Raw genomic sequence first — 18,598 nt, forward strand, 5'->3', positions numbered from 1 at the left:
GCAGACTCCAGCTTTTCCAGGCCATTCAGGTGCTGCAAACTGCCATCAGACCTGGAAACCTCTGCAGCCAGTAACAGTCAGTCCCTCAGAGATGACGAATGTGAGGGACCACCATGACTTCCTACAGGAACCAGGGAGACATCACATGGGTGAGACTGGGGTAGGTCTGAACAAAATTGATTCACGATCCAGTTACAAATCAGCTCACCACCTACGTAAACCTGTTTTAGGAAAATGGAGTTGGTACACACTGACACTCTCCCAAACCCAAACATTACAGTAGTCACATCACAACCATATATCTCTAGTCGGCACATCATGTGACTATCAATGCACAGGATGACGGGAAATCATTTGTATTTTGGGGGACTCTTTACCAAACATTCCATAGATTAAACTTCTTTCCATTATTACTCGGGATTTTGTGTACAGGCCTATCCAGGACTGTGATCCATGATACCTACATCCAGCACAATGCAGCCTATGTTCTAAACAGCTTCCAACACACAGCAGAAATAAAAAGCCACAGTACCCTCACTCTTTGTAGTTGGTGAGCTGAGGGACAGACTTGCTCTATGTTTCACAGTCATCACTGGCAAAGCTGGGAAACGATCCAAGACATGTGTCCTAACCATGAAACCATGCTTGCTCTCCTGGCATAGAGAGAAACAGGAACATGCCAGAGATGCAAAGCAAACGCCAAGTAGTAGAATGGGCCCCTAAAGTATTTTGTTCCCTGGAGAGATATTAAAGTCTTGCAGTACATATAAACACCTGCCTAATGATGACAGAATTGAATTTATTGCTTCATGCCGCAAAAATGCCTCAGAAATAAGATACTAGACTTAGTATTGAGACCATCCAAAACGTACCATGTGTTGTAGTTATCACAAACTTAGGTGATCAGCCTAAGACATCTGCAGCGCATGTACTATCTGGTGAACACCAAGCCACAGCTCATAGAAACTCTGCCTGGGACCCTCCAGAGAGACTGTAAAGTAGCTGAGATATGATAGACTCGAAAGAACACCTCACTTCATGAACCTCCACCACTACCCCAGCACAGCAGCTCCAGTGGAAGCACTGCCAAATGCCTGAGCTTATCACACTCTTAGGTTAGTGAAAACACATTTCTGAGGCTGGGATAGTAAGTTTGAACAGAGACCTTAACATGGAACTGCTGCACCTTCTCCTTCGGGAATCAACTATCGTCTATAAGCACTTAAGCCACAAAGTGTTTCTAAAAGAAGAAAACTGGGCTTCAAAATGTTAATCAAATGCAACATTTTAAACAAGTCTTTCTAATCCCTCTTCATACATCCACATGGTCAGAAACCAAAGCTGCATCATAACCAGCATCTGTTGGAACAAGTAGTACGCCCATACAAAAAAGCCTTCCAGCTCTACTGGGTGTGAAGTTGATATGAGTAAGGGTAATTTCCATTAAACTGTCTATACGAAATCTGACAGCGATGTTAAAGGTGAGGCACTGTAATTTATATATTGGCTGTAATATAGTCAAAATCCCAGTATAAATGGCAAAACAATCTACACTGCAGTCATCTGATATTGTTGGATTTCTTTTCTCTTATGAAAAAAAGGTTTCAGGACTTTTTATTGATAGAAGATGTAATCAAGATGGTCACTCTTGACTGAAGAGAGTTAATCATGCAGGTTGCGGAGGAACCATATTTGCACATCGTAAATTAGGTGAAAAAGATCCATGTTTATTTATTTTCATTTCTTCTCCTCTGGACAAAAATCCCTATTTTATTATCTGGAGCAACTGGCAAATATTTTAAAATACAGTCCTTACAAATTACAAATTCAGCTTCACTCCTCAGATCTCAGGCCAACAACAGCTAAGAGAAAGAAAAAAACAAATAAATCCTTGTCCCCACTCACCCTTTCACCACCTTCACGATTCTGTTCCTCTCAGAAAAACTTAAGAGAACTGGTGAACTTTGCAGTGTGCCAGAGAAGCCGGTGCACATAGACTATTTTAGATCAAAGGGAGAAATGCCTTCTGAAGCGCCAAGAGCTCCCTCACCATTCCACCAAAAAACTGCCAGCTCACCTTCTCTGCTGGATGAAGTATCACGGAGAGAGAAGAGCTGGTGTCTAATATGGGCAGGCCCGGGTCACTAACGACTCTATGGGGTGGAAATAGCCCGTCCTGATGCACAAAGGCAATATACACGTGGGGCAGCAGACGGTGAGTGACAAATCCAGCCCTGGACTGACTTCCGTTTCTGAGCTGGCTCCCTAAGTAGTTCCAAGTGAAGTGCGTCGCGGCAATGTAATACCTAAAATGACAAAGGCACAGAAGATATGTCCACTGCAAAACCAGAGCAACCTCAGGGGGAAAAAAAACCCTAGAGCTTTTTAATGAGATACTTTTTAATAAATATCTAGAAAGCTAACTGCATTAGGAATGTTCACAGTTCTAATATTCTCAAATTAAATGATAGTAAAAAGGCTTATTGCTTCTTTCATGTCTTTAATCTACCACCCTGAGCCACCTTCAGTCTCTGCTAGCCTTCAGTTTTGAGCTAATCAAGCAGATTCCTGAAAAAGTCTAACTCCTTGGCTTCCAAAGGATTGAAGCAGCCACCTCCTCTTTGTTTGCTTTCTCCTAAAGTGCTAACAATTCCTTTTGTAAATTTTATGGCTGTGACCATGAAACCAGAGGTTTTAGGCACCCATTTGGGCTGTTTCAGCACTCATGGGAGCATGTCCATCTTATCTTTTCCTATCAGAAATGCCCCACAGGGTGAGACCGATGTCCATCACCCAGTTTTCTGTCTCCTACAGCGGCTGTTGCAGAAGTTGCTTAGGGAAGGCGTGTGAAATAAGACACTATCCGAGGGCCAATCCTCATGCTTCTCCTGCATCCTGCTATTAGATTTCAGATGTCAGAGGGAACACCACTGCCTACTCCCAGGAGTATCTGGTTTGCACCTTTTATCCATTGATTTGTCTAATCCATTCTGAACCTCTTGATGGGTTCTGACTCCACACTTTCTTGCAACAGCAAGTTGTAGAAATTTATCACATGCTTTGAAGAAAGGCACTTTAAAAAACCTATTTTATATTACATTCTATCAGTTTCAATGCATGTTCCCTGATCTACTGTGGTAGGGTTTGGTAAACAGGTTTAGCACTAATCTTCTGTGTCGCCTTCTTGATTTTGTAAATCAGCTTCATCCCCACTCAGCTGTCTCTCCAATCTGAAGTGACACCATAAGCCTGCTATTACTTCCCCTTAATAGCTTCAGATGTTCTTTTCCATACCTTTTAGTCTTTTTTTCAAAGTATGCAGTACTCAAGATGTCGAGGCAAGAAGTTTTTCTACAGTGGCAAAATGTCATCTTTGGTGATGTTCTCAGTACCCTTCCTGCTATGGGCAATTTGGGCTGAAGCTGAACACTGAGCCAACGATGACAAAGAACTGCTAACTCAGCATGGCTTGGATTATTCTAAAGCACCACAGAGCTGTTTTGGAGATGCCCAAATTAACTCCAGACAAAAGACTAGATCACACAACAACACCGGATAATGCCATGCAGAGATACTTGCTTAAGCCCTGGAAGATTTACAACTACATTTACAACACCACAGCGCGCAGACTCCTCTAAGATCTGGCAGTCCCTTGCCCAGCTGGGGTGCCTACGATCACAGCGTTTCGGAAAAAACGGGCAGGCCAACAGTCGCCCTGTACATCTGAAATGTTTGCAGAACGATACCTCTCTTTTGGGGAGCCTTCTCCTCTCCCCTCCAAGGTGTCTGGAGCTCTGAATCCAATGTGAACAGCATTTGAAGTCCATGCACTATAGAGTTAATAATTATCAATAAAAATCAGCACCTAACAAATGCTCCCCAATTTAAAACTTGTTTTCAGTCACTGGGAAAATTCACCAGTACCCCATCTGAAGGCCAAGGCATAGCTGTTATGTGACAGAGGAGGATGAAAAGTATGAACTACTTCCTCTTCACCCAGTGCTGCATGTCTTCTCCCTCCCCATGTACGCCACTGATGCGCCTCAAAAAATATTTATGAGTTCTCATTCAAATACTTCAGCTGATAAATTTAATATCACATTCCCTGGGGTAAGCAAAAAATAAAATATTGCACTGGCCTTCGCACATGTGGAGATTATATTACTTTACAATGAAACCCAGCAAGCTGCATGTTACAGTTTTTACCACAATCTCCTTGGTAGGAATGTTTCAAATACATTGCATATGTGTGAATACAATATAAGCATACTGAAATGCTTTGAACGCTGTAATACATCAGACACTTGAGGCAGCAGGGAAAAAAAAATCCTTCACCTATCTTGGCTCTTATCTTAAGTCTATATTGTTCTTTAAGTGCTTGACACTGGTGTTCTCTAGTCTCATAGATGGTGCTACTTACAACGTACAAAGCGAACTTCCAAACAACTGACAACTTAACTTCCAAAAAAAAAAGCGAACTTCCAAACAACTTAAACATATCCCCAAACTTCTGTAAGTTTGTACCTTGTTCATGAAGCGCCTCTGTGAAAGAAAGCAGCCGCGAGCGCTTGCGCTGTGCGGTACAACTCTGCGAAAAACCAGATTAAAGGACTCGCAGCTGTAACAAGAAAGCCCTTTGCTTTCTGCAAACACACTTCTGCGCGCCGTAAAAGCCCAAACATCTGACTCGCTTGGATTTTACAAGGCTACAATACTGGGAAATAGGCATAGAAATCGACAACATCCAAAGGTATTAAACCCGTTTCCTTTCACGTTTGCTTCCTACGCCGCCAGCTTGCTGGGATTGCCGCAGCACCTGCTGCCGCAGCCCCGGCCCGGGGGGAGCCAGCCCACCCCGCAGCCACGGGGCTACCGCCGGCTGTCGCACGGGTGCCACCTCCTGCCTGGCGGGGGAAGCGCCGCCGGGGCCGCCCGACTCTGGGGCGAGCCGGGCACCGCGGGCACAGGCCGGGCTCCAGCGGTCGCCCGCCGCCTGGGTGAGCGGTCCCTACGGGCTGCAGGGCGTACACCAGCAGAGCGGAATGGGTGGGGATGGCGAGCTACAGGCCCATCCCTGTCGGCTAACCAATGTGACGCTCTTGCAATTTTTTCTTTTTTTTCAGGAAAACAAAGTTGCCTGGTGGCTTTCTGTGCTGAAGCCAAAACGTCAATAGCTGTGAAGGTTCGGCCTTCCTACAGAACAAGGCAGAAGCAGGCTGGGGCACCCAGAAGGTGAAAACACACCATCAGTTCCCCTTTGTGAGCGTTTCTAAGTGACTTGCTGTCCTCTGCATAGGAACTCAGTGGCAGAGGTATATCTAATAGAATCATCTGGGTTGGAGGGGACGTTTCAGATCATCAAGTCCAACCATTAATGTAACACTGCCAAAAATACCACTAAACCATATCCCTCAGCACCATGTCTACCCATCTTTTAAATAACCTCCAGGGATGGTGATTCCACCCCTTCCCTGGGCAGCCTGCACCAACGTTTGATAACCCTTTCAGTGAAGAAATTCTTCCTAATATCCAGTCTAAACCTCCCCTGGTGCAACTTGAAGCCATTTCTTCTTGTCCTGTCGCTTGTTACTTGGGAGAAGAGACCGACCCCCACCACACTACAACCTCCTTCCAGCACCATTTTTAACCACAAAATCATAGTCTTTTTTTCCCCCCTGCATAGCAGCTGCCTTCCCCACAGAGCCCTGGATCATTTTTAGGGTCTGCTTTGCCTTCAAACTACATAGAAACAACAGCATATGACTCGTGTGTTTAAAGAATATATACGTGCCAAGAGACATAAAGAGGGTGGCACATGCAGCCTTTTTTGCCCTAATATTACCTGGAGCTCTGAAATCTGCCTTTGAGATGGCACATGCATGTGTATATGCGCATGCATCTGCACCCCTCCACTGAAGTCTTCCGTCCCTTGACAGTAATCCTGCCTATGGACCAGTGCTAGAGGACAACGACAAACACACTTTCCCACTCCATGATTATTGGCAAGAAATTAATGGTGAGACAGGGCCCTCTTGAGGCTCGATACCAGATTCTCCTGCATCTCATTGACTCAGTCTCTTGCTATTCCTGCTCTGCCCCCAGTTACTATTAATTGTGTTGACCAGTCTGCCTTTTCCTTCCTACACATCCAATCTCCCCCTTCACCCATTATCTGGAAGCACTCCTTCTGTCCCCCCACTTCCTATTACATCTCAAGTCCATGAATGCAAACACTTGAAATTCCCACTGAAAAAATTTTAAGAAGTTAGCTGAGGTTTAAAAAAAAAAGAAGTAAATAAACCCCTATCAAACACCTGATACTCAACCAGAGTCTCAGAAATAGCTGTGTTGCTTTGACTACAGTTAAAAAAAAAATATATATATTTGAGATGGATCCTCTACAAAGCACAATTTCAGGCCACATAAAATAATCTTAGCCAAGTTCTCAAAGACGTAATTAGGATCTTATGGGAAGGGCTAGCTAACATTATCTATATTCACAACCATACTGGCCCAGTCAATAACGACATGACGGATTTTATCGTAAGATAATGGAGACAGCCATACAAAGGACACTGCAATTCCATTCCTGTCTCTTGGCTGTAGGCTAGTTTGGCTAAAAGTTTTTCGTCTCTTCTGAATATATGCAAAATCACTCATAGGTCATGTCCAAACAGCATTTTTAAGGGTGCTTTCACATAATTGCAAGTAGAAGAGGCATGTATATTCAAAAACTTTCATTTGAAGAGGACGTGTAAATAGGCTTGAGGGTCAGACAGAATGATGATGCTGTTCAGAATCATCAGAAAAGGATCAAGACATGCCGGTCTTAAAAGGAAATGTTAAAAGCTGTCATGGTGAGTTTAAAACAGATGGTTAGATAGCCATGAGGGAAGAGTCAGAAGCAGTTGAGACTTTGATTTGGGTATAAGACATACCTATGGAAGGAATGGAAGGGTGAAAGTCAGTCTCTGCAGAAATGGGAGTTGAATTTATGTTCTTAAAAGTACAGTAGCTTGCTAAATTCCATGCGCATAAAGGCATTTCTTGTACACGTGCTGACAAACATTGTATTTTGCTGCCCTGAAAATAGTAAAGCTGAAAGGTGTTACTTGAATATTGTCCATTCAAATAAATGGATGAAAAAGAGAATATATACCATAGCTTGTATTGACATACAAACACTTTTTTATATATGGATATCTGAGGGTGTTTCATTTTTTCGTGGAGGGGTTCTACAAAACATGACCTCCATTCCCTTAAACACATACTCTTAAAACTAGAAACATTTTGGGTTTTTTCCCCCCCTATTTGCCTTCCTAAACCTGTCCTAAGCATCTGTATTATGTTATCCAACACACTGGCTGCTAACAAGACAATCAATATAAAAGGTTACTTAGGGGGCATGGCTTTTTTCTGTCCTCAAAATACAAAGCTTATTGTAACAGGGATTTGAACTTTCACTGTGGAAAATGTCTTAGAACCATTCAAAAAAGGAAAAAAAAAAAGAATAAATGAAGCATACTGGAAATACAATTTTTTAGCGTATGAAAACAGGAAATTTGCTTGAATAAATATTTTTCTGCATGTCAGCATAAAATATGTTTTTTCCAGTTTCATAACTTGATTGTAAAATTTTACAGGGCAGGAACTTGGCATGCCAGGCAGTGACCTAAATGCCTATTCTTTCACTGCTTTTAGAAAAGAATATCTGACTGCTTACGCCTTGGTATTTTTGTAGAGTATTGACATACAAACTCTTATCGTTGTGCTTCAAACAGCGAAATTTCTCTCACGGACACTAGCCCCAGCCAGGCTACAGCAAAGATGAACGGATACTTGACACTGACTGAGCTAGAGGACTACTTGAAGGTAACAAGCTTCCAGGTAGGTAAGCAAAACAACAGCTAGGTTGATTTGTACATAAGCATTCTTCCCCTTGTAGAGATCTATTTTTATATAAGTCTTTGTGCCTAATAATCTTTCAGCAATATGAAATACCAGATGATCATCAAAAGGTTTTTTTTAAAAACAAACCAATGAGGTACAAAATTACTATATCAGTTTGTAAATTTTTGAAAAGGGTAGTTGTTTCTTTACTTATTGAAAGTATCCCCATTTTATGGAATACCAAATTTCTTGCACAGGTCTCCGCAAAAGTTTTTTAAATACTATTGCTTAAGACCCCCCCCCACACTTATTAATTGGAAGTGGAAAAGCTCCTCTAAGTCAGTGATTTTAAAATTATTTTTCACTAATTCATATAATACTATATGACCCAGACACTTTTGGAATTAAAAGGAGGAAGGAACCATTACCAGTGGCTGAAAGTTCATATTTGAATAGTGTTTTACTTCCATAAAGATTGTATCATTTACAACAGATCAGCTACGTAAGCAGTTAATGTGGATTTAGGATTTTTGTGGGTGGACCTTCATTCAAAAATAATGGCAATGCCTGAGAAAATTATGAATGCACACAGGATCATTATATACAACAGCGTACTAACCACTTCATCTGCTCAATTTGTTAAAAAGGCCCTCAAAATAAACATTCGCTTGCTGACCAATGGCTGTAAAAGATTCTGTGTATTTACTTCGCCATCTAAGTTAATTTAGCTGTCCAAAACTACTGAGAAAATAAATTGCCATTTCTTCTATTTCCCTTCAGGCTACATAAATCAAGCCACAACTGTGCTCATCCAACAGCCAGGATCTGGTTCAATGGCCTAACACAAAGTTAAAAATCCTTACATTCCAAACACATAAACTCCAAAGGAGAAGACAAGGCTAACAAAAGGATGTATGGTCAGAGTTCCTTTACAACACTGGATGACCTTCCTGAGGTCTCCAGAAAAGGGAGCATGTTTTAGCATCCCTGTTTGCCACCAGCTTCAGTGAGATGGACACGAGAGGGGCACTGGCTCACAGCTGAGATAACCAGGTTCTGTAGTGCAAACAAGGAACGAAACCAAACAGGTGGAGGTAATTCTAAATCAGGAACATTGGTCAGAAAATATCAGGGTCTATGCTTACGTGTGAAGGATACTGTGTATTTTAATACTTTTCTTCATGTGGGATTAGTGCTTATCCTCCGTATGTATGCATTAAACAAGACTAGAAGATATGCGTTGCTCCTGGCAAAGCACGCAGAGTAAACAAGGCTCTCCAACAGAATGGCTGGAGCCTGCAGAAGAGCTTCTGCAGCAGCGACTTGCTGACAAGCCCCGATCCCCTGACCTTTGTGCTACTGCAAAACCCACCAGCATCCGACAACACAAGATGATGTGAATGAGATGTCCTGGTAAGACGTTACCTTCAGGTGAGTACTTGGGCTCTCACCACACATTACAAGCACAGATTTCCTTCTTAAACCAGAATTAGCAGAGTAGCACTGCTGTGATCCCAGCTCCAAGGGACTGAAACAGCAACGGGGGCACTGTCACAGGAAAGCCCAGAGAGCAGCTATAACCAGCTCCCCTACGGGAGCCACAGTCAGGGCCCATGCTCCATCCAAGTAGGAGCTGTGCAAATACATGGTGGTGGTGCTGCTGTCCTGATGCTCAAGCTTTTATCATTTAAGGCAAAATGCACAAGACACAGAAAAGCTGTCCTGGCCAGGATGACACACAGGTGCTCCCAAGACAAAATGAGCTTAACTGTTCCCAAGATGTTCTTTATTTTGGATCTCACATAGGATGTTCTTCCAGTACTATCTAGAAGTCTGTACTTAACACCTCTCGTAAGGACTTACCAGCATTTCTTCAAAGCGCTTTCTTAGCTTTATTCTTCACATGGAAACGTAAGAATTTAGGCTTGGAAAGTACTACCAATCCATGCAAACCCACCAAGAACTGGTATTTTAGTCCAGAAAAATAGATTAGTTTTGCTTCTTCTGCTAACCAAAAGCCACAAAACATGCATTGTTGAGCAAACCGTTCTGCATTATCCCTGTTTCACAACAAGGAAAGCCTGCAAGCAACATTAAATATGATCCGCAACAGAAGAAAAGTCAGGGGCAGTCCCGAAACTCTAAGTCCCAACTCTTTTTAATTCCCAGTCCTGTGCTCAACACTGCCTAACCACACCCTTTCAGGGGACAGGTCATGGGTACCATTGGGGTGATTACAGATGGCTATATAAAAAATAATCCAAAGTCTACACCTCTGAAACCTTATCTGAAATCCGGCAGGACATACCAATATCAATACATCTTCTACAGCAAAACAAAAATACCATCTCTCAAGGAAGTGTGAGGAAACCGCGTCTCTTTAGTCAACAAGGCAGAGGTCTCACAGCAGCATATGCCAAGTCTTCCAGTATGAACGACTAGCAGCACTCATCTTTCTCACCAATTTGAATGAAAAATTAACTTTCATGGAAGACTAAGGTGAACCAAAAAGTTTGGGTGGAATTTAGTTCTCAGGATACTTTTGAGAAGTCAAGCACTAGGGACAGTCTCCAAAAAGTAGTCTTAATCAGTTCTCCAGTGCTAACCCTGCATAGGTTCTAACGTCACTTCCAGGAAACAAAACATTATAGAAAAAACCCTAGCTTGATACCTAAGCATTTTGATCACAGAATTAAGATCTCAACTCAGTTCCTTCTGGCAAAAATATTCAGAAAGTGTTGGTTCTGTTCCAATGAGAAAAACCTTGGCATGAAGAGAGTTGTCATTCCCTAATATTAATACTCATTGCCATGTAAAACGATCAGGCGAATTATTTAAAAAAAAAATCATAGTCCTGAACTTGATGTTGAGGTATCTTTCCATTGATGCAGAAGAAATGCTGCCTAACAAACTTGCTCCTGTATTACAGCTCTCCTTACTTGAACTCCTTAAGAGTTAATTGATCAAACTTGATACCAATTAAGAGGCAATGCATAATCCAGCTACTGCAGACACAGCAATTCCAATACCCCATGGTGTAAATTAAACACAGAAACCATTTCGATAATGAAGATACTCCTCCCCACTCCCCAAACATAGAGAAGTTAACATGCATTAAATGAAGTAGAGTATTCTGTGAAGTTGAACAGATGGAGTGTGCCAGACTCCTACGTGCCAAATTGTTTTCAGGTTAAATTATGTAAAACTCCTTAAGGATCCATTTACATTACAGTTAAGACTAATAATTTGGCTGAAAACAGCCATTTGCAATGCCTTAACAATTTTTAATTCTTATAAAACTGTAGATTCAGTATGCACCTTCCACGTATATAGCTTAAAAAAAAAATTGTAAGGAATTGCATTGCTCCTGTTAAAAGTAAAAAGCAGCACACTAACTCCAAATCCATGAACTACATTTAGCTTGAATCCAAACCTGGTGCCACTGTACTATTCTAACCCAACCAAATGAACATAATCTTGCTGCATCCTCCTTGTAGGTTGTGAGCGCTCATTTTTCTTTGCACAGCATATCCCATTTCTGAAATATCTTCCCTCTGAAGCACTGTAAATACGCCCTGAATCATGAAATGATCTCCTCACGTTGCTGTAAGATTGTCTATCCTTATGGACAGATTTCCTCCACTTGTAGGCCATACAACTTCACAACTATGACCTTTTTCTTAAAATGCAATCCCACTGAGGTAAGAGACACTCTATAGAGTTAATGATGGACAGGAAATGCAGTGATACAGGAATGCAGCACATTATTTTGAATTAGCTTTCTCCATAAAGAAGTACGGAGGGAAGTGCAAAGGGGAACAACTTCAGATATTAAAATACACAAGATGAAGAGAATTCCACATCCTTAGAGGATGAAGGTAAAGAAGTAAAAGCCAGACAACTTCTAAATTTTATTATAGCAACAGGTCATCAACTTTATTTTTGCAAATCCTTTTCACTTCAAGATCACCATCTTGGACATTTTCTTTCTTCTTCCACCATCATCATCCCTATTCCCTCCCACCCCCAACAGCAAATGGGAAATAGTCCCCTCAGTCTTTAGTGGGTGTTGGCATTAGTGCTTCACATCACAAGATACCATTAGATTTGTGAGAAAGTAATGTACCAGCAGAAATTCTGAATAATGAGCTGAGCTCAAACTAAATTAAGTTACACTTAAAAGGGAAATCCAGTTTAAAAGAAATAATCTAAGGTCTGATTCACATAATCATATACATCCAGAAGGTAAGGATCTGTAGACGATTTACTTGCCTGAACTCCCTTTGTAGTCAATGAAGTGTGGATGAATTAGGGACCACGCTCTTCTCCATTCTCCTGGGCCATTTTGTGTTAAAAACACAACAAAATGAAAGGTGTATTTTAGCCAAAAACCAAAATCATCTAGAAAAGCAGTTTGCTTGCAAAGACTTGCTCAAATTTGAGAATTTAAGTCTATGGGCTTTATTTTTAAAAATCTTCACCTGCTACCCTGGAGAAGCTTACTGAATTGCACATTTGTTACACTGCGTCCAGAGATGTAAGGAATAAACATAACTTTAGTACTCCTGGCAGGTAAAAAAATGCTTCTGGTACAGAAGCCTGTTCAATTAAAGAATTTTCAGCCCTCAGCCACACAGGCCACTGAACACAGGTACTGAACTTCAGTCTTGGATCCCAATTCCCTTTGTGAATTTAACTCTGATAGAACAAGCAGCCAAAGAAAAGCAACCCATAAATCCTATTAGACTGCCAACACTGCCACCATTTCAGACAGTTCTTTCTCTGGAATGTACCTGCAAACTACATTATAAAAATAACAAAGCACAAATGTTGTAAGTGTATTTTGTCCAAAACTCTTGGAAGATGAAGCTTCTTAAGACAGGACAAAGGATGAAGTGTGCTTTGGTGTGCTTCTGTGTGCAAGAGTCAGCTACTCAACATTATTAGCTAAACTCAAGTGACATTTAAAGTTTTTCAATAGTGTCTTTCAATTCCACTTAAAAATACTCTTAGAAATTATTCCTATTCTCAGTGTTTAGAAACCTCTAGTAGCTGCATGAAATTAGATCTGCAACTAAAGCTCTTATCCACACAAGCAATTTTCTGTCATTTCAAGTATATTTAAAAACATCCAAATAGAAAATGTTAACATTTTTACATTTGTGCTAACTTCCCTCTATTTGCAATACTACCTTGACATTAACTAAAACATTAAAAGCTACTTTAACTCCTCTCCTGAGAAGCTCACACACAAGACTGAACACACAAAGTTCAGCACAAGGATACATTTCTTGTTTTTAACCTGACTTGGAACAGGTGACTGTATTATTAAAAGTACAAACAAAAATGTTACTACAGGAACCTCTCACAAATCCAAGTCACCCAGATCTAGCTATTACAAAGCTGTGACAGGGGAAAAACCCCTGACACTTTAAAAGCTTTGAGAGCTGTAAGTGCATCTAAGCCCAGCACCTGGAGAAGATGTCCACCTCTACACTACATGAATGACTGGGGATATCAAAAAAAAAAAAAGAGGTTACAAATCATAAGGAAAATTCAAGCTCAAGAACATAAGTAAACAGAGATACACATTCCCATCTTCTCAGTCAACAGGTGGCCAGCCTGACACACTTACATTCATGTCTTCCTTATCAGCATAATGGAGCAATTCCTTATGACTCCTTAGAGCTGCTCCACAGAAAATGTAAGACATAGAAAACAACTTGCGTAAGAAAGAAGAGAAAGTAACCTTGAATTCCAATACCACCTTATTGTCAAAAAGCAAAAACACTGACAAAAAAACCCCCACAAGTTCTGTACAATATCAAACTACGAGGGAAACCAAGACACAGGGCAAGTCACAGCTCAACACTGCCTTCTTTGAGCAATGAGATCTCAACTACTTGGCTACACTGACTCTTGAGAACTACAGGATCAGATCTAGAAGTACATGACAACACTTCTAAGGAGCTAGTTCTACCAACTATTTGCTTCAGAACTGGAGGGGCTTGGGGGCAGGGAGAACCCAACAAAACACACCATCTGTGAAGTAAGTTCCCTGAATAAATTAAGGGAGCATTTAGAAGTTTCCTGCAACATCTCAGAAGACTTGGGTAACGGTTAAGGCTGTTCTCCTCATTTGTTTCAGTAGAGGGAGCCAAAGTTTCATCACAGATGCAGCAGTACTTCAGACTCCCTAATAAGTTACTCAAAAACGAAGCACAGGCCTAAACACTGTCAAACCAACACACTGTCAGTGTTTTTAAGACTGAGAAGTGTGCTACGTTCAGCAGGTTGGTAACCTCTGGGGTAGGTAAAAACAGGAAACAGAAGGACCCTAGTATGGAATCACAGGGACTGCTATTATCTTTTTAGCAGCTGACAAGAGTTAACATACTAATAAACGACACCAAGACCTGCAAAGTCCTTTCACCTTCTGATGTTCTCCTCTGCAACTTAAAGAACTATTCCACAGATACCCACCCATTAATCACACACACACGTCATGTTCAAAATTTATTTTCCATTCATTTCTTGCACTTGAAGTACTCTTCGATGACATCTTTGGCCTGAGATTCCTTGCCATAGTCCTGTAACACAAGATAACATATTAATAACACAGACCCATTCAAAAATTTTAGAACAGATTCTGACTCTTTCTCAAGGCATTCACAAATACTCCCAAAATTACAGACAAGTAACCTCAAGCAATCTGCCAAGCTGCTTTGCCTTTGTTCTCTAATAAGAGGCTAGTCTCAAAGTATAACACCTATTGGTATGGATCCAAACAAATTCTTCATTTCTGCTTAAAGAAAGCCAAGTGAAGTATGCAAAACAGTAGCAAAAGTGTGGAATACATGCAGAAAGAATCAGGCTTTATTGTGAAGATGTAGCCATCTGTTGGGACCTCAAAGACAACAAAGTCTTCAAGGCTCGTACTGTGGCTTTGCTTTACCAGTGTCTTTTTAAAAATAGTGCTCTGCAAAACATTTTCAAGTTGAGCAGAGACTTTGAACTGGCTTTTTTTTTTTCTGAGGCAAAACTTCATCTCTTCTAGTTAAAATTTCTTTCCTTACTGGCAAGCAGGCATAGATACTTTAAGGACACAACCATTAACCCACAAAATGAGTATTATGAATAAACATGAAAGGGACTATAGAACAGAGAAGCAGTTTATCTTCACTAGCAACACTGGAGAATAACTGTTTAAAAAAATAAAATCCAAGAGCTCTATTTAATATTCCCTTATCTACAGCAACCTTATCTTTACTGCTTATTTCCAGAAGTCAAGAAATAAGCTATAATTAGCATCATCTTACTTTGACAACCACACAACTGCAGCCCACTACTTTGCGAGGTTTTCCTTCTCTGTCGATCTTGCAGAGACCGACCCATTCACCCAGCTTCTTGTTGTCATCAACCTGTGTTAAAACATTGCATCACATTAGAACTAGTCGTTTCTAGCTAAACAGGGTTTAGCAAAAAAGCTGCTGTACTAACTACATTACTGAGTAATGGAGTGATGCTTTCCTCAAGTATCAGTTTGTGGTGGAGCAAAGTAGCATCATTGTAAGCTTCTAAACATTTTGAGGTCACATTGAGACTCCCCCTTTACTCCACCAACCACTTGCAGCATTAAATCTATCTCTTATTATACAGGACATAAGAATTCATTTTAACTTTGTAAGACACTTGATAGACATCCTTTGCCATTTACATCTGCAGTTTTTGTACTGCTCCTACGACAATCACACAGAACTAAAACATGCTCTGCAGCTAAGAGAAGTTTTACTTAGATAAGCCACACACAGAATTACAGCAAAGTGTTTCAAAGATTCATCTCTCTATGTGCTCAAACAAGCAGCTTATATTGCAAGCGGGATAACTGTTCCAAACTTGTGTGTCAAGTTCCACCACTCACCTTTATTAAGTTTATCTGATGTTCTGCACAAAGTGCTTCGACTAATTTTACATACGTGGGTTCATCACAATTTGAAGCCAGAACACAAAGATGGGCCTGGCGTCTAAAAAAAATGAAAACATAGAAATGTAACTTCAGATGCAGCTTAAGCTTTCTTCGATAATCAAAACCACAAAGAAAGTTCAGCACCTGCATTTCTAGACAATCACTTCCTAAGTTTAATTTTTGGTTTTGAGACACCATGTGCTTTTGAAATACTAAGTATACTTTTGATATGATCTACTACTTTTTTTCATATATGTAATAAAACACTCATACATTGTTGGCTTTATTATCAGATTCTTTCCAGTTTTGGAAGCTTCTTAAAAACCCCACTAAATAAACTCTCAGCCATTGGAAAAAAGGTGTAATAACTGGATAAACACCAGTGCCACTATTAGAAAGCAATCAAGTCAAAAGTTGCTTTTTCTCATTTACCTCAGATTACAATAATTTTAATTATAATTATTAAAAGCATGAATTTCCATCTCGAGTTGTTTTAAACTCTTCAGAACAATCTTTTCTACTTACCTTAAAAGAAGCTGTTATGTCAGGGCCTCGTTTCTAATTAGGATCTTTGTATACTGTGGTACAATGTTAAGAATACCAAAGGGATACCTGACAACAAGAAGAGCTGTATAGGTCTTCTGTGCTTAACCTAATGCAATTTGACCACTGCAAACAGTCAGTTTTCTGTACGCCCTTCCTTATCATGAGTTTCACCAGAACATTTGAGAAATGTTTCCAAGCAAGAACCATCACACACAAGTGTATATAAACCTTATACATACATCATCCTCATAACGCACAGTATATGAAGTTGCATCTGAACTCAAAGAACTCTAACAAACTAGCAGCCAGTCACCTAAGTTGTATTTCTCTTCCATCGTTTGGTACTTTGTCTTAGAGCTTTTTGCATACAGGTTTGTCAGACTGCTGTTCTCACTCATAAGGCGAGTGAAGGGGTATCCGACAAATGATTAAGTCATCACCCAAACACTGTAGCATTACACTTAAGCACTGTCTATTCTTAAAAGTACGTGCCTATATACATACACACTAGAAGTAGGTGTATGTATGCATGTATATGCCCATGTGTAATACTTCACCCTACCAAGAAACCATAACTAGTTACCATGGTTGGCACATGGCATATATGACAAGTCTAATATTGTTTTGATATTGTACCAAAGCAATTATTTACAGCTGCAACACAAAAAAATGAGGGTAGAAAAAGTAAAGGCTACCTATGAATTTCAGGGTTATTTTTATAAAAACTAAACCAACTCTTCCAGGTTAAGTCTGACATATATATTAACCTTCCCAACTGAAGTTTTTAGAAAGTTTTGGGAAGAGTTATGTTTCTTAAAACACAGATTCTTGAGCCCCATATTTCCATGACTACATACTGCCAAGACCATGCCATTTTCTTCACAAAACCAATCTACATGAAAACTTGATAGCACCAGGGTCAAAAAAACCCCAGAAGCTAACACACTAGACTCTGTTATTCTTGAGTCATCAAGTTTAGCATCTGTATTTTAAGACCACAGTTAAAGACCCAAAACTGAGATAACAAAAACCAAAACTCATTGGCAGAAAAACATATTCTTGCAAAAGCTCTTAAGTAAAAAATCTGGACAAAGTGAGCACTGTATGTGTTCAGCACATCTCACCCAGTTTTGTTATTCACCATAGACAAAGTGGGAAAACAACACTTACTTGTCCAAGGCTTTGGCTGCTTCACGGATACCACGAGCTAGGCCATCATGGATAAGTGCGGTCTTCAGCACTTCTTGCAGGGCGGTGTTAACATCCATTACACCTCCAGCAGTAATGCTAAAGAGAAGACAGATATCACTCTGATCGTACCAACACCTTCCAACTATAAGCCAAAGTTTCCCGTTCACCTGCAAGCATCCAATCGTTAAAAAAAATACAGAAGAAAAGCAAGCTATAGAATAAGGCCAAAGAAAAAACTGAAAGAAAGAAGACGAAAAAGAGGAAAAACCCAAAGAAACTGAAGAGCTTAAATCTTTCTGGCCTGCCAGCCGGCTATGCTCTCCCCACGCTCCCTCACAAAGAAGGGAAGCCACGCACACAGCCAGACCCACGCCCAGCCTCTCCCCTGCAGGAAGCATGCGGCAGCTCCATGGCAGGGCCTGCGCAGGCCGCAACTACCAGCCCCGACACGGAGCGGCGCCACACGGCGCGGTCGGTAAGGCGAGATGCGGCCCACCCGGCTCCGCCGTCCCCCACCGCCCCGGCCCCGCTCACCCTTCCTCGGCCATGGCGCTCTCGGTGGATGCTGCTCCCGCCCGGGTTCCTGCTGCAAATACAGACACAGGCCGCCCTGGTGAGTGGCGCCGGCCGCCCCGGAGCCCCCGCCCGGCCCGCTCCCGCCGCGATGCCCCGCCGGCGGCGGGGATTCAGCCCGGCAGGCCCCGGCGCCACCACGGCTACTCACCCCGGCGCCGCCGCCAGCCGCCAGAGAAAGAGAAGGGCGGGCCTTCCGCCTGGCGCTCTTATAGCCCGCCAGGACCCCAGCCCGCGCGGGAGCGCGGGCTGTCCGCGGCGCTGCCTGATCCGCCACCTCGCCCGCCCCCGCGTAACCATGGAGACGGCAGCGGCGGGGCCGCCGGAGCCAGCCCAGCCCGGCCCGGCCGCAGGGAGCGCGGCCTCCTGAGGGGTAAGACATCTTCAGCAGCCGGGTAGGGGCTACCTGGATCTATGGGCCATCTGGGGCTG

The 18,598-nt window shown here is 41.7% G+C and overlaps 1 protein-coding gene and 3 non-coding genes across 5 annotated transcripts; all 4 read right to left on the reverse strand.

Annotated features, from left to right (window-relative positions):
* Positions 1–13,984: 13,984 nt before the first annotated feature.
* LOC128908023 (small nucleolar RNA SNORD100) lies at positions 13,985–14,069 on the reverse strand. The gene has a single exon (XR_008465836.1). It is a non-coding gene; the product is annotated as a small nucleolar RNA SNORD100 (small nucleolar RNA).
* A 324-nt stretch (positions 14,070–14,393) lies between these two features.
* Positions 14,394–18,380, reverse strand: RPS12 (ribosomal protein S12). Of its 2 annotated transcripts, none has more exons than XM_054196666.1 (6): positions 18,318–18,380; positions 18,128–18,179; positions 17,573–17,689; positions 15,812–15,914; positions 15,210–15,311; positions 14,394–14,480 (listed from the first exon to the last, which is right to left on the reverse strand). In XM_054196666.1, the coding sequence occupies exons 2-6, from the start codon at positions 18,139–18,141 to the stop codon at positions 14,418–14,420; spliced, it is 399 nt and encodes a 132-aa protein (XP_054052641.1). In that variant the 5' UTR covers positions 18,142–18,179; positions 18,318–18,380; the 3' UTR covers positions 14,394–14,417. The 2 variants fall into 2 exon arrangements, with proteins under 2 accessions (XP_054052641.1, XP_054052642.1); XM_054196667.1 differs by having other exon boundaries at positions 18,128–18,176; positions 18,318–18,361.
* Positions 14,776–14,912, reverse strand: LOC128908021 (small nucleolar RNA SNORA33). Its single transcript, XR_008465834.1, has one exon. It is a non-coding gene; the product is annotated as a small nucleolar RNA SNORA33 (small nucleolar RNA).
* LOC128908009 (small nucleolar RNA SNORD101) lies at positions 16,774–16,848 on the reverse strand. Its single transcript, XR_008465823.1, has one exon. It is a non-coding gene; the product is annotated as a small nucleolar RNA SNORD101 (small nucleolar RNA).
* Positions 18,381–18,598: the final 218 nt, after the last annotated feature.

Source organism: Rissa tridactyla, chromosome 3 (assembly GCF_028500815.1).
Source record: "Rissa tridactyla isolate bRisTri1 chromosome 3, bRisTri1.patW.cur.20221130, whole genome shotgun sequence".
Lineage (NCBI taxonomy): Eukaryota > Metazoa > Chordata > Aves > Charadriiformes > Laridae > Rissa > Rissa tridactyla.

Excerpts from the sequence above, each read along its gene's own strand:
- RPS12 (XM_054196666.1), bottom strand. Across the intron at positions 15,915-17,572 it reads GCAGCCAAAGCCTTGGACAA|ACGCCAGGCCCATCTTTGTG; the intron begins GTAAGTGTTGTT and ends CATTTTTTTTAG. Across the intron at positions 15,312-15,811 it reads ATCAGATAAACTTAATAAAG|GTTGATGACAACAAGAAGCT; the intron begins GTGAGTGGTGGA and ends GTTTTAACACAG.